This window comes from Zeus faber (assembly GCF_960531495.2).
Source record: "Zeus faber genome assembly, chromosome: 4".
Classification (NCBI taxonomy): domain Eukaryota; kingdom Metazoa; phylum Chordata; class Actinopteri; order Zeiformes; family Zeidae; genus Zeus; species Zeus faber.
Window position 1 is genome coordinate 31,594,677 of NC_137191.1, and position 15,563 is coordinate 31,610,239.

The window sequence follows — 15,563 nt, forward strand, 5'->3', positions numbered from 1 at the left end:
AAAAGAGTTGTTTGATTTTTCCAGACACTTGGTTCGCTTGGTTCAGTTGGTGTAAAGCACGCTGAGCGCGGGAGGACTTCCTGCATCGGAAGGGTGGGTTTTGTTTGAGTTGTGAATGGAATTCCCCTGAGAATCATTTCATTCTGTCCAAATTTTTTATTTTGCTGGAATGTGAACAATGTCAATTAGTGACGTTCAATATGATTTATTTTGCTCTGCCAGTAATAATTTTCAGTTTGTAAATGGAAGACTCGCTTGCCTACTCTTTCACCAGAGTGACTCCAGAGTCATTCGCTACGAAGAAATCATTCACAGGACTAACTATTAGTAGGCCATAATAATAAGCACAGTTTTATGGGTTTGTAACGTTTTCTGACGTTTATACCAAATTAACAAAGGGACAGGACAGTGGTGGAAATAGGTGTTGGAAAACACTGAGTTAGACTGAACGCACAGATTCTGAGGCCTCAACTTGTTCCGATGTTAACGACCGTTAACTCTCCGTTCCGCAGAGCTCTCCTGCACCAGAGAGATAGAGAGACTTCATGACACACTGGAGCTTATTTCTCCAGTCTGCCGGCTTCCGAGGCTATTAGTCCCTGTTCCCTCTGAATATTTTTGCTGTTGCTGTGGCAACTCCTAGCGAGCGGCTCGCAGTTTTTCCCTTATTCTGCAAAAAAATCAAGTGTCTAAAAGGAGTCTGGCCATGTGGAGACACCATAAGAGAATATGACATCTCGCAGAGGCAGAGAGGAAGGACATTGTGCTGTCTATATGTAATGCACAGACATATACACTCACTGAGAAATTTATTACAAACACACACACACAATCAACCAATCATGTGGCAGCCTTGAAATGCTTAAAATCCTGCAGATACGGGTCAGCAGCTTCAGTTAATGTTCATATAAACCATCAGAAAGGGGAAAAAATATGATCTCAGTGTTTGACTGTGGCATGAGTTGTTGGTGCCAGACAGGCTGGTTTGAGTATTTCTGTAACTGCTGATCTCCTGGGATTTTCACGCACAACAAGCCTTTACAGAGTTTACTCAGAATAATGCAAAAAACAAATAACATCCAGTGAGCTGCAGTTTTTCAGACGGAAACGCCTTGTTGATGAGAGAGGTCAATGGAGAATGGCCAGACTGGTTCGAGCTGACATAAAGGCTACGGTAACTCAAATAACCACTCTGTACAATTGTGGTGAGCGGAAAAACATCTCAGAATGCACAACACGTCAAACCTTGAGGTGCATGGGCTACAACAGCAGGAGACCACCTCGGGTTCCACTTTTGTCAGCCAAGAACAGAAAGCTGAGGCTGCAGTAGGCACAGGCTCACCAAAGCCTAGTACCAAGTAGCCTGGTCTGATGACAGGCCCGTGCAGAGGGGGGGGGGGGCGCATTTTTTTAAAATGTGAACGGGCATCGAGGTGCACGCATGTATATGTTTACTGCCAATTATGAGTTGGCAACAGGACTCTTAGAAGAGTAAAAGGTGCAGTTACCCTTGCAAGTACTGACTTTATGTATGTGTGACCGTACCGGGGGTAAATAATATAAGACGTTCACATCTTTATTTCTAGCAGAGTTTAAATGAACCGCTCCAATTGAATCAGGAACACTTTTCCTGTATTGTAGTGTTTTAATCGGGCCAACAGTGAGATAAATTTGTTTATACAGTATATTATAAAGTATATATATATATATATATATATATATATATATATATATATATATATATATATATATATATATATACTGTATATCGTTCAGTTCCCGAAAACTAGGCCAAGACTACCTTGGAACTAGTTCTAGTATGACTAACCCCCCTCAGCCCCCTTCTGTAACTTACTGGAATCATGTCAGGACCTAAATATGGCCTGCAATCCCTTTTAATTTCGGGTCCGGTGTAATTTGCTTGAAGAAATTCTGTTGTTTGAAAAGAACACCAACTACTTACGAAACAGCCATGCAGCCACATTGCACCTATTGCAAAGACAAACAAATATTCAACATTCAACGCACGTTTCATAAATTAGATCGATTGTGTATGCGTGTGTGTGTGTGTGTGTGTGTGTGTGTGTGTGTGTGTGTGTGCCATTAAGGAGTGAGTAATGTACCGAGTGTGTGAGTGTCTGTCAGGTGGGTGGGTGGAGGGCAGGTCAGAGGGCTGTATGTGGTGGGTGGGTGGGTGGGTGGGGACTGGGGGAGGCCATTGGTGTAAATGGCATTTTCACGGCAAACAGCTGGAGTGGTTTATTTAAACATACCCAGAGGGTCCACGGAGGTAGGGGTTGGCAGAGTGCAGTGGTGACCTGAGAATGACACCCGGTGAGGGCGGAGTTTAAAAGGCTGTTTTATGAGCAGGAGGTGGGTGGAGGTCTGGGGTTGGGGTGGTGTGGTGTGGGTAGAGGTGGGAAGTAAACTAGTTACATCCACTTAAACAACCTATCTATCTATCTATCTATCTATCTATCTATCTATCTATCTATCTATCTATCTATCTAGACTATCTGTCTGTCTGTCTGTCTGTCTGTTGACCTACGTATATAAAATCTATGACAAAGAGACAACGTACATTCTCACTCTTACTCAAGCTCTTTATTGGAGAACCGATCTCACTTAAACCTGAATAAAATCCATTTAACAGTACTTCTAAGTTTAAGAAGTATAACTTACTTCGGAGAACTCTGCGTACCCCTGGTCTGGGGGAGGGGAGGGGAGGGAAGAAGGTAGGGAGGGAGGGTGCACCGAGGGGGTCGGTGCTAGACTAAGAGGGAGGGCTCATTAGCCTTAAAAGAGTCACCGTACGTAGGGACGTACCCCCCTCCACCTTGACCTGCTCAAAGAAAAAGAAAAAAAAGCACCACACTTCTTCGTCTATGTTTGGAATTTACTGAAAAAAATAAAAAAATAAATAAATAAATAAATATAATAAATAATAAATAAACAGTTAAATAAAAAAAAATAATAATAATATGAATAGTGTTGACATGATCCCAGCCTCGTTCTGCCGGTCTGAAGTGAGCCGCTGAGCAAACACGAGGGTCGCCTGTCGAAAAAAAAGACCAAACAAATAACTAGCGGGGTCGAGCGGGGTTAATTGAATGGGCGTTCGGGCGGTGCAGACAGGTGCTGTGTTCATACAATAATATCAGGTCAGAGGAGGAGAATATGTTTCTTTTTCACCACTGCAAAAAAAGAAACAATGTTGTCACTGGGCAGTTTATGACACGTCTGGCCTCGGAAGAAGAAAGGGGCCTCTATTGTGGTGCCCCCCTCACCCTCCCCCCATTCTGCAGAGAATTGGGGGGGGGGGGGGTGGCTCTTTGTGCGGTGGGGTGCAGTGGGCTGGTAGTAGGAGAGGTGCTTTGCGCGGGGGCCCATAAACGTGGTCCCATGGTGAGAAGGGGTCGCCCAGGGGTGAACTTCTTTAACTCCCTAATGGAGGGCACAGCCTCGGCGCGCAGCATGGGGCTCTGTGGGGCCCTTTCATTGGCTGCTGCATGGGTGGGGCCAGCGCCTTGTCGATGAGGCTCCCTGCTCTCTCTCTCCCGCTTTCTTCCTTTCTTTCTTTCTTTCTTTCTTTCTTTCTTTCTTTCTTTCTTTCTGTCCTTCCTTCTGTCCTACCTACATGTGAACCATTTCTGGTGCGTCCTCTGTTCATCACAATGCCATCAGAAGTGTGGGTTCAGGGTTCCAGGTGACTGGGCCACTCAAAGAGTCCAGTGGCCACACCCCCACTTCCCCCCTTGTGCCCACCTATGATCATCGTTTCAGCGATGCTAATTACATGAAATAAAACCCCCAAAAGAAAAACACAACCACACCACCACCATTGCTTAAAGAATTTCCCTTCTCCCTCACATCTACACAACCACCATAAACACCCCCCACTCTCTCCCTCCTCCTCGTATCTTCTCCCACCTACTTCTGGCCTTTTTCAGCCCCCTTGAATGGAGCTCCGTGCCTTTTTGTTTTGCTTTTTTTTCCTGAAAAGGGAGCAAAAAAAATCCCCCCTCCTCTTCCTCCTCATCCTCCTACTTCCGAACAAGTTGAAATGGAACCCATCTTGCGGGGTGGGGGGGGCATAAATCAAGAAGGAACCACAGAGCTTTCACTCGGGGCGGGGCAGGGGCAGGGTGAGGTGGTGGGAGTGGGGGGTAGAGGGTGGGGTGGGGGTGGCAGGGTTGAGAGGGGTCGTCGAGCCTGTTTCAAGAGGCTGGCTGAGCGAGACCAGAGCTCTCCGCTGGGGAGGGCGTCTTTTGGGGGTGGGGTCACAGAGGTGCCGGGTCATAGGTCTCGCATACCAGGATGACGGCCTTTCAAGAATATACTTAGTGGGGACCCGTGTGTGTGTGTGTGTGTGTGTGTGTGTGTGTGTGTGTGTGTGTGTGTGTGTCTGAACACACCACTACTCTCTGCAAACAAGCTAGCCCCCCCGAAGCCAAACTTCCATTAGCGGGCCGACCAGAAGTTCTGGTGTCAAGGTGCTGTAACCCTTAACTACAGCACTTTACTACGAGCGTATCGTGGGGTGCTTACCCTGTGAAACTGGAAAAGGACCCTCTAACTGCGTAAAAAAGCTTTGGAGACTTAAAAATAGGCAGCGTTGGCATCTAAGTTTTGTCTGTAGAGCCTGACCTCAAAACCAATGACACCAATGAACAGCACTGACACCATTTTCTACTGTGGAAAAATAAAAATACCATCACCTTTAGGACCAATAAATGTTTGCACGTGGCTGAAAATATGGTTACCGTCAGACCGGCGTCGTTGGCTTTTGCGAAAAGCTTTGTTGAAAAAGCTGTGGATAGCTTGCTGACAAAGTTCTCTCTTTTTTATTTTGTTTACATGGAAGTTATTGTCATGGCCACAAGCTGCGTTACACGAGCGAATGGACATGAGTGTTGTGGAGGTGCAGGGCACTGTGCATGTCGCTCCAAGGTTCAGAATTATACTTGTAGAGAGGAGGTTGAGAACAGACAGTACAGAAGAAGTGCGGCATGGACAGTGTCAGGCGAGGGTTGCTGACAGCCCTGCTGGGGGATATCTTTTCTTTTCTTTTCTTTTCTTTTCTTCTCTTCTATGCTGTCGACACTCAAAAACGAAAGGACAGGCTTTGTTCCGCGGCTCGGAAAAAATAAACGGAAGAACATTGAAATCATATGCTTTTTACCTCGTTTATAATCTCTCTCTTTCTTTCCCTCTTTCTCTCTGTCTTACTCCCTCCCTCCTCAGGTTCATCAACGCTAGACGGAGGATAGTCCAGCCCATGATTGACCAGTCCAACAGGGCAGGTAGGTTCTCCCCACCATTTAAATACTAAGATATTTCCTCCCAGATGTAGTATGTCATCCTGGTACTTTTCTCATACTTTTTGATGAATACTTTGATTTCAGAATTTGCCGTAATAAAAAGTATGCTCATATGCCATTTTAGACACTTCACACTTGGACGTCGCAAATTCGGGAGCAAGAGTCTGTCTCGTCACAATCTAGATGTGTGTAGACTTGACAGAATGTAGTGTTTAACACCCCACCCCTTGAAAACCTCCTTCAAACCCTTCCACCCGCCCAAACTGGCCAGGTTTCTTCACTGTCTTGGCTCCTGGGCTCCTCGGCGTGCTGGAGTGAACAGAGAGGCTTAACTCCCCAAGAGTGAATGGTCCCTAAACCCTGGAGGATTAGCCGGGGACAAAAGACGCTAATCGCTTCGACCGGCCACTCCATTGAACATTTTAACCTGGGTTTGAAACAAGTCAGGGGCGGCCGAGTCCGGGGTCCTGAAAACCGTGGCCCGAGCCTTTTGGCCTCTCCCTTTTTTTTTTTTCTCCCGGGTTTGACTTCCAGACTGCATGCCGATGGAAGGGGGTCTTCCCTTGCTTTCTAAAGACAAGGAAAATATGTATATTAAAAACGCACCTCTTCACTCACTAGTTTGCAAACTCAACCAGATGGTCACTGATGGTCAAATATCACAAGTTTGGTCCTGTCCTCTCCAGATAATTCCCTCGCTCTATCATTGCAGTCCCACTTTGCATTGAGCATACTGACTTGGACAGGCCGTTTAAGGACGTCTGAATTCACACATAAAGCTAAAACTAATTGGTTCGCTGGCAAAACATATCTATAAATGCCCCCGATGAAGACAGAACACTCTATTGGGGTTTTAATGGGAACATCCCAAACGCTCAAGATGGCATCACCAGCAAAACTGTCTTGAACTTCAGAATGTGAGTCTTTCTTGGGGGCGCTTGTGTAGAAGTGTTGACCACCATCTCATTGAGAACATTTTGAGGTTTGTGTTGTTTAAAACTCATTGGTGCATCCTAATACGAAATATAAATGGTGATAGGTACAACAGAACATTACATATAGAAAACTTATTGGGGTCTGGTCCTGCTGTCTTGACTTGCTTGTGTTACGAAGGCGGCACCACAGTGGACCTTCTTGTAAGCACCATGTAAGATTCTCTAGTGTTGCGCTTCTTGCTGTTTACATGGTGCGTAAACAACCTTAAAATGTAATAAATGTATCCGTTTACTTTCACTGCTGGCATATGAGTCCAATCAGAATGTACCCTTTCTTTGCACTTTGATTTACTTTGGTGATAATGAGCAACAGGTTCACAGGCTATCCATATTTATTATTATTAATTTGAGTTATTTTTTAGTTTTATAATTAATTTCACTTCTGCATATGAAACACTTGCATTTCAGTGCTTAATAAAAAGGAAGATAGTTTTATACATTTATAGCAATTTTACATTGTCTACTCACATGGTGGAAACTAGAGAATCTTACACAGTGCTTACACAGTCCTTTAATGACAGGTGATCTCAGTAAAATATCATAAGATAGCTGCAATGCTGAGCCATTACTCCATGCGTGCTAACTTAGTATAAAGTAATTAAGAAGCAGCCGCAGGTACTGTAGGAGGTCTGTAGGATTTTTCTTACCATAAGTGGACAGTGCGCAGCAATAGGGCCGATGTAATTAAAAGTAGTGATGGGAAAATAATTAGCATTTGCCTGTGTTTGTGTGTGTGTGTGTGTGTGTGTGTGTGTGTGTGTGTGTGTGTGTGTGTGTGTGTGTGTCCACAGTGAGCCAGGGAGGGCCCTACACCCCAGATGGTCAGCCAATGGGAGGCTTCGTCATGGACGGCCAGACGCACATGGGAATCAGACCACCTGGTAGGAACAGTATTTCCTAAGCAGACATATGCACTTGACAAACACACACACACACAAACACACACACACACACACACACACACACACACACACACACACACACACACACACACACACACACACACACACACACAGAGTGGAGAGGACAGAGAGTGTCCACTACCAGGTGCGGTCAGTCCCTCCCACCGCCTCCTATTTGTGCCAGACACTCTGACCATTCTGTCTAGACAGAGAATATCATCCTGTCATGTAGAGGAGCTTTCACATGTTTACTTGGGTTGTCCTTGCCCAGCACACACTTAGTTCACACACACATTTGGCTCAATTGAAGCACAAGTGATGCCAATTGATACAATCTCTAAGTCTGTAATTCGCCGTCATTGTGCATGCACATGACGGCGCCACATGCTCCCACACCCTATTTATGCAGCCAATCACCCCTGCCCTACCTGCTCTGCTGCCTGCTTTGCTTGCTCACCTGGTAGGCTCTACTATTCTATCCAGTGGGGGGGTTCGAGCTAATCACTGCTTTATTTCTAGCTCATTAAGTATGCCTATGCTTGCCGTACCTTGTGGGGTGTGATGAGCAATAGAGACCAGACACCAACCTCAAACAACGCAAAACAAATAAAGATAATTTTAAAGTAAATCTAAGAGTTATCTGTCAGAAATATAATTTGATTGTACGTTGCCAATTGAGGGATACGGGCAGCCAGCGATTGTACAATTGACTTTGATTAATTCTTGATTTTCTATATTGATGTGGAATGATTCATTCATTCCTAAAAGATTTTAGAACTTCATAGAATGAGGGTGTTGGATGGAGGAGTTTACATGGTTGTGTGTGTGTGTGTGTGTGTGTGTGTGTGTGTGTGTGTGTGTGTGTGTGTGTGTGTGTGTGTGTGTGTGTGTGTGTGTGTGTGTGTCCTTCAGGTGCGATGGGCAGCATGGGGATGGGCGTGGAGGGACAGTGGCATTACATGTGAAGCCCCCGGTCAGCGGCTCCAGCCACGCTCCCACCGGGTATACAATGTAAGTAGCTTCCTCCTGGGAAACAGACAGTGAGACTGAGGGCGATACATCAAGACCATGTCTTTGGTTATTGGGTAGTTTTGTGGTAGAGCTTCAGTGTGGCATTTTCCTGGTCTTGCCTGTCTTAAGAGTTAAACGATCCAGTTTCCAGATGCTAACACACTGTTCTAGTTGAGTGGAATGAGCAATGGACGTCTCTAAACTCAGTTGAAGTTTTATGAAAGCATCAGTAGTCAAACACCCTTAATTTCCTGAACACAGAGGTATTTGATCTAAATAAGTTACCTGCTACAGAGGGAACGTAACTCCCCTCTGTTCAAATATTCAACAAGTAACTGAATTGAGTTGCAAAACTGCCCTTTCTACTTTGACTCCTTTAGCTCCGTGTCACGTGCTTAGCTGAACGGGCAAACGGTAATTGACTTTGTCCAAATTAAATATGCCTTCCACAATTGGGGTGACCAATGGATTCATTAGACCATTGGAAAAAAAAACCCTGAAAAGGCCTTGAACAGAAATGCTGACTGCAGACTTCCCCCAGCTCACATGCAGTGTTGGAGAGATAGAGCGACAGAAGAGAAAGAGACCCCTATGGAAAGGAAGAGAGTCGGAGATCAGTATAATCAATAATCTCCTTCCCACGTTACAGGAGTTATGCGTTATCACCACCCAGAAAAAGAGCTAATTATTCTAGTGCAGTGGTCTTCAACTAGGGGTCTGCGACCCCCTAGGGGGTGGAGGGGAGTTAAAGATGTATTTTAGACAAAAAAATAATTTTGAGTAAACTCCAACCAATCAAACCGGCATTTTTAAAAATGTCAGTAATCAGCTGAAAGGGGGCCCTTTGGCAGCTTCTGACGTTATGGTGCATTCAAAAACCTCGGTTTTTGGGAAACTCAAAAAAAACCAACTCTGAATTTTCAGAAACATACTCTGACATAACTGGTGCATGGCTGAACTTAAATTAATGCACATGGTAAATGGTTTGTATTATTGTATTAATATTAAACAGCATGTAAAACCCTATTTCAGAATCGTGAAAACTTTCTTTTATTCGTAGAAACAGAAAAGGTGGATTTCACTGTTTTTCCTAACCAGTCAAAAAGCTTTTAAATGGACACTGTCCATCACCTCATCTCCTCTCCCCCTGTTCTTCTTGGGGAAACCTAAAAGAAAATTCTCTCTCTCTCTCTCTCTCTCTCTCTCGGTATCTCTCTCTCTCTCTCTCTCTCTCGGTATCTCTCTCTATCTCTCTCTCTCCATCATTTCATTATGGAGTCCAATTACTCCATGCCCAGGCAGATGTAGCATGACCATGAGTTCAGGGTGTTTTTATTTAGTGTGTGTGTGTGTGTGTGTGTGTGTGTGTGTGTGTGTGTGTGTGTGTGTGTGTGTGTGTGTGTGTGTGTGTGTGTGTGTATGTGTGTGAGAGAAACTAAACTAAATGTGGTCACTCGGGTCAATTAAAGGGCCATAAGAAGGAGGGTGCCACCACCCCCCCACCCCCATATAATGAGTTTGGGTAGAGTATGCCTCTTGGGAAACAATACACCTGTCAGTTGACACGGATCGGACGCATCAGATACAGCCCCTCCTCCTGCTCCGATCCGAGTCTTCCTCTTCTTCTTGAAAAATGATGTACATTTATAACCCCCTCAAGACACCAGAACAATAGAGATTATGGCGCTACAAATGAATAAGGAGTTTAGAGGATTATTGGCTTTTGATTAGGTCTCTCAGGGCTCGACAGAAACGGTTGCCCGGTTGCCCTCGGAAACCAGATGGGTCAATTGGCAATTATTTTGTGGCCTCTGGTTGCTCCCTTTGGCAACTGACTTTTTTTTTTTCACCATGTATGTGTTTTCATCGCTGTACAGTTAACTCAAACTAAACTAAAAAGTAGGTGTGAATAAACATTTTTGTTAAAACTAGACAGAAAAAAATGAAAACTAACTGAAACAATATTGTGTACTTCCAAAACGAACTAAAATAAAATAAAGATATACAGGAAATGTCTTTAGTTTTAGTCTCGTTTCCAGTCAATTTGGTCAAATTTCTCAACATATAACCATAACAATACAATGACCAGTTATTGTCTTTGTAGACAGACAGCATTAATAATGAGAATGGCACACACCTCATCTGGTGGAGAGCTACTTTTAAATGGAAAGATGCAAATTAGAATTTATCATTGTTAACAATGAGGGGATAAACAGGACTGTTGAGATTCTTATTGTCTGTGTGTGAGCATATACATGTGGGTGTAAGAGAGAGACAGGGACAAAGGCTAATTGTGAACAGGTCAAGTGTTACCAGAGGAGTTCGAGTTATCACAGCTGTTGTCTGTCTTGACTTGTGTTTCTTCCCCTCTGAACATTAAAATTTTGTAAAGTATCAAATACAACACAAACTACAAAGAATTTTGTTCGGATACTGTAATAAAGCTTTTAAACATTCTTTTATGTCACATTTTCATTATTAAGCTGACGTATAACTGCATAGTTTCTTAATTACTCAAAATTTAAGGTGACTAAAAATGGCAACCATATTTTCAGTTTTGGCACCCGCCACCCACTGCTGGGTCACTCCGGTAGACCGGGCACTCCGGTCGACCGGGTCTGCCCCCCCCCGAATTGGAAGCATGAAACAAAAGCTGATGCCTGGTTGCCAGCCTGGCAACTAGGGATGGCTCGATACCGATACCGCAACCTTGAGTATCTGCCAATACTGATACCAATCTGATACCGTTTTTTTTTCCTCTCTTAAATAATAAGCTGTAAATAATGGATTTTTCTGGATGCACTTTGTTTAACTTAGCCATCTGAAAAACATCATGCACAAACTGTGCAACCATTATCTGACTCTCCTAAAGGAAGAAATACATAGCCCACAACATGACTTATGCAGAGTCAGAGCACCTATCTTCTCATTGAGCTGGTCTTCTGGGATCTGAAACTCATCGTCTCTGTGGACGGGAACACAGGACGTGTGAAATCTGCCACTTCCACTGCGGTTCTAAACACACAATACATTTGCCGGCCACAAAGGCATTGGTCTGTCGATCGGTTAAACAAGTTCAATGTGGAATTTCCATTTAAATGCTGTTTCTTTGGCCCAAATATCAATAATATGTTTTAATATAAGTTGTTTATTATAGGCATAATTATTAATACAAGCAAATAGTATAATTTATAGTACCCCAAAATGGTTTTTTTTCTGCATGCAAGCATCAATTAAAACACTGACTTTTTATTATTTATTTTATATATTGTCTTTTGTATATTTTTCATTTTTTTATTTGTCTATGCTCTTTCCTTTTTATGCAAGGCACTTTGAATTCTCTTTCTCTCCTTCTCTCTGGATGCGGGTGTGTCGCTGTCTACGGAGTGTGTGACTTTCAAACTTTCTTTTTTTTCCATCATTCTTTATTAAAATTAATTTTAGTGATGGGTATTGTTTTTTATTAGTTGTGGTGTGTAGATACAGCGGGTGGGTGGTGTGGTTCCACAGCAATGTCGGACATCACTAGGTTGACACGGAAGCACAGCCTTAAGATCTCTGCTGCTTTCCGGTATTCCATGGAAGAGTGTGCACAGGTTATGACATCTCTCTTTAAGGCATGTCCCTCAAAGTTCAGGAAACATTTCAGTGATAGTTTACTGTAGGCTAGGATTATACTTTTTTTTCCAATATCCAATCCAGTGATTTCGGCACGCATCGGACCGATACCGATATTATCGGTACTACTATCGAGTATCGGATCGGCGTATCCCTACTGGCAACCACTTTTAAAAGTTAGTGTTGAGCCCTGTCTCTTCACTCCCTCTTCTCCACCTCCTCCTCCTCCTCTCATTTCTTCCCCTCTGCTTGCTTTTTAGTTTTCATCTCCAGAACCCCCCCCCCCATGGACGTGGCGCATTCGGCCACATTTTTGCGGTTTTGCGGGTCTAGGTGCCTGTGGGTCGGGTCCCTGGGTCCCTGTTTTTCAAGAAGATAGGACAGTACAATGTTTTCCCTGGTTTAAAAGGATGCAAAATGATTGTGTTCGCGGTGTTTTACAGGCACAAAATAAGTAGGTCTTCATTTTAAGATACAGTATAGTATACAGCATTGCTGCCTTGCGTCTGTGATTACACCTATATTCAAATAGAAAAATTGCCCTCGCAGATCACAGCTGCCAGGGTGTACATGTTGGGAGGGTTTGCGTGGGTCTGGTTTCCTCCCGCCTACAAAGGTTAGGATAATTGGAGACCCTAAATCCCCCCAGTACGTATGAATGGTGTGTGAACGTATGTGCGCAAATCTGACTCTGCCATGCACTGGTTTCTCCACACCCAGAAAAGGGATGAGTGGATAAAACAAATAACTGTTTTGTGTAGTGCAAATGCCTTCTCTTTAAAATGCACACACATGAAAATTGTCCTGCTCCCGTTAATCTCTAAAAAAAAAACTCTGTGAAAACACCATTAGGATTGAAGTGCGTTGTTTAAAGGCAGCAGTAGAGTAGCAGGGTTAGAAGTTGGGGTTCACTTGCTCCGTCCAGAAAAATGGCCGATTAGGGCCTGAACACATTTGGTGCCACTGTAGTTGTCGGCTAGGACTAGCTCCACAGGCATAACAGCATTTCTGAGAGACAACTCTTCGATTTAATTGAAAATGATCTTTATGTATTTTGCATTGTTTGAAATTGGACGTCTGGGCTGTAGTCCTGGGCTCACTACTGACGAGGTGTACAGCAAACATAGCCATACTTAGTGAGCTAGAAATATAGGAGCGAAGGGCTTGAATCCCCCCATTGGATAGAAGAGTCGAGCTCAACAGGTGGATGCAGGTTAGGTGGCGGGAGCGCAGCGACACAGCAAGCAGGAAGAAAGCAGGTTGGGTGGGAGGGACTGGCTGCTTAAATAGGCCGGCCCACTATGGGCGTGGAAGCATGTGGTGCCGTCAAGTTGTCTGACAGAACTAGCTCTGCAAGTTACACATCATTTGTCTGTTGGTCCAGGTTTCGAACAAGAAGTGAAACAGGGTTCCTGAAATAAATACATTTTGAGCCAAAGAACTATTCTCTTTGGTGATTACTTGATTTACTTTCTTCTCAGGACAATACAGGTGAGGCCCGAAGACCCCCAACCACAGCACAGAGAAAGACCACCGACCCTCTTTGACCTCAGCCTCCAACTCCACAGCTCGTCTATTGCTCTGGCCAGGAACTGCCAACCCGACCTCCCCTCCTGATGTGCCGCCTTTTGTCTTGCCTCTCCTGCCCTTTTGGATCCTTGCCACGTTCACGTCGGAATGTGTGCCCAAGAGTCTGAACCCTTTGTTCACTCAGCAGGGGGTGATACCATCCTAAAGGGGGGATCCCCCCCACCTAAAAAGAGCTCAGAAGTCCAACACCGGATGACCGCAAATTGCGAGTGGCGGCCATTTTTCTTGTTGTTGTTGTAAAACCACCTGTTGTTTGTCAAAGGTTTAATTCCGGCAGACCTTCCCTCATCCTGTCCTTTCTATAGACGACGGTGGCAAAAGCCGGAAGTGGACAGTAAAAATTTAACCAAAAAACAAATAGGAGATCAGGTGTATTTTCCTTTCTCCTGCACTTTGCGGTGTGAACGCTATGAGGATGGGAGGGTGGGGTACTCGGAATATTTCACAATGAACTTGCGGTGACAAGAAACTGATGTCAGTACTTCTTTGGACATGGACGGATCATGGCAAACTGACTTGACGCTGACCTTAGGATTTAAGATAGCAGCGGTCTTGCAACAGAGAGTGATATAATGAGTCACCACTGACAAAAGAGGATTGACGTCTTTAGGATTTACAAGCGCTCTGGAATTGCCGTTTGCAGAGCCTACTACGCTTTTTTTTTTTTTTTGGGGGGGGGGGGATAGAAAATAACTGGTCGTTTCACATTTCACACTGTGTGTGTCTTTTTTTCATAGACTTTTGTCTTCCCTTGAAGCCTATGGGTATTACGTTCTAAAATAATATTAAAATAAAGTGAAAATGTGTATCTTGCTTTTTGAAAGAATTAAGACATTTTCGGTTTTGGACATAAAAGGCTATTAACTGTGGGATTAAGATACTTATTTACATAAGGACGCTTTTTGCGGGCTGAATACTGATCTGGATCTAGAACAATTCTTAAACTGGTTAATTAGGAAAAAGTGTATAATTCAAAATGATAAGAAATGTATTTTTGTTTAGGATTGGCCTAAAAAAATGATTTCATCACCATTCCAAGTTTAGTTACAGTATATATCTAGTATATATATAAAAAATATATTTTCCTTGGCATTTCTTGGCATTTACCACACTGGAAAATGTTTTGAAAAAATTGGACAAACACCATTGAAAAACACAAAATCAGAAATTTTTATTTACACTTTAATGCAAAATAACCTAAGACCTTCGACTTTGTGACATTTTCAGACAAGACTCATCATAGGGCTTTGGAGGCATTTTGCTAAATTGGCTCTGGTCGCTCTCTCTCTCTTGCATTGTTTGGACTGAGGGTGGATGTGAGGGCCAAAAGGTTGTCAGGGGGGCTGTTTGTTATCACAGCCAGTACACCAACACCATATAGTGGCATATATGCTACCACCTCCTGGGATGATGATGGTGGGACTGCAAACCAAATGGATTTGTTGGGGTTTTTTTTGCAAAGTGGGAGTCGGAATATCTCAGGGTCAAAACAAATGTTTAGTGCTTGGACATTCAACGTGCCTAACAGAAGTAGGGTTTAACTTACCAGACTAAAAAACACCACTGAAGGATACGGTGTGGCCTGAAGCTCAATTCCCAGAATCGTTGCCTTTCAAGCACTTAGAAATCAAATAGTTAAACTAATGATATTTTGAGGGCAAAATTAATGTATATTCCATTTGTTTTTGATCTTAGCTCGTCGAAGGCCTGCATGAAGCCTGCCAAACCGCAAAAAAGAACAGTCGCAGTGGTATCTTTGCAACCCCCAGCCGGCCCAAGTAGACACAAATGCAACCTCTTCCCTGGAATCCAAGCGGGGAGTAGGGGTGTGTGTGTGTGTGGGGGGGGGGGGGGGGGGGGGCGACTGCACAAATCTGCCTCCAAAAACACTTGAATGGAGAGATTAGTTCCCCCTCACGCTCCAGTTGGCCTCCTCAATGGACGTGCTCTCCCAATCCGCTGGGAGTTTCCTAGATACACCTCATCTCAAAGCTGGCGGCCACAAAAAGCCTTCGTTTATCTTCCTCAGAAAAACGGGTTGTGTGCCGGCGTGTGCACGGCTCTCCCTAGGAAACAACGAGACAACGAGATCATTGAGATAAAATCAATAGTCACTGCGATACCAC

General features: G+C 44.0%; 1 protein-coding gene across 1 annotated transcript in view; it reads left to right on the forward strand.

The window, feature by feature from the left end:
* Nucleotides 1-14,107, forward strand: part of LOC307228882 (homeobox protein Meis1-like) — a 36,382-nt gene extending 22,275 nt beyond the window's left edge. The window contains exons 10-13 of the mRNA XM_079998717.1: nt 5,245-5,303; nt 7,108-7,197; nt 8,131-8,229; nt 13,329-14,107. Of these exons, the coding sequence (XP_079854843.1) occupies nt 5,245-5,303; nt 7,108-7,197; nt 8,131-8,183 (202 nt within the window). The 3' untranslated portion in view covers nt 8,184-8,229; nt 13,329-14,107. The remainder of the gene's footprint in view (nt 1-5,244; nt 5,304-7,107; nt 7,198-8,130; nt 8,230-13,328) is intronic.
* The last annotated feature ends 1,456 nt before the right edge of the window (nt 14,108-15,563 follow it).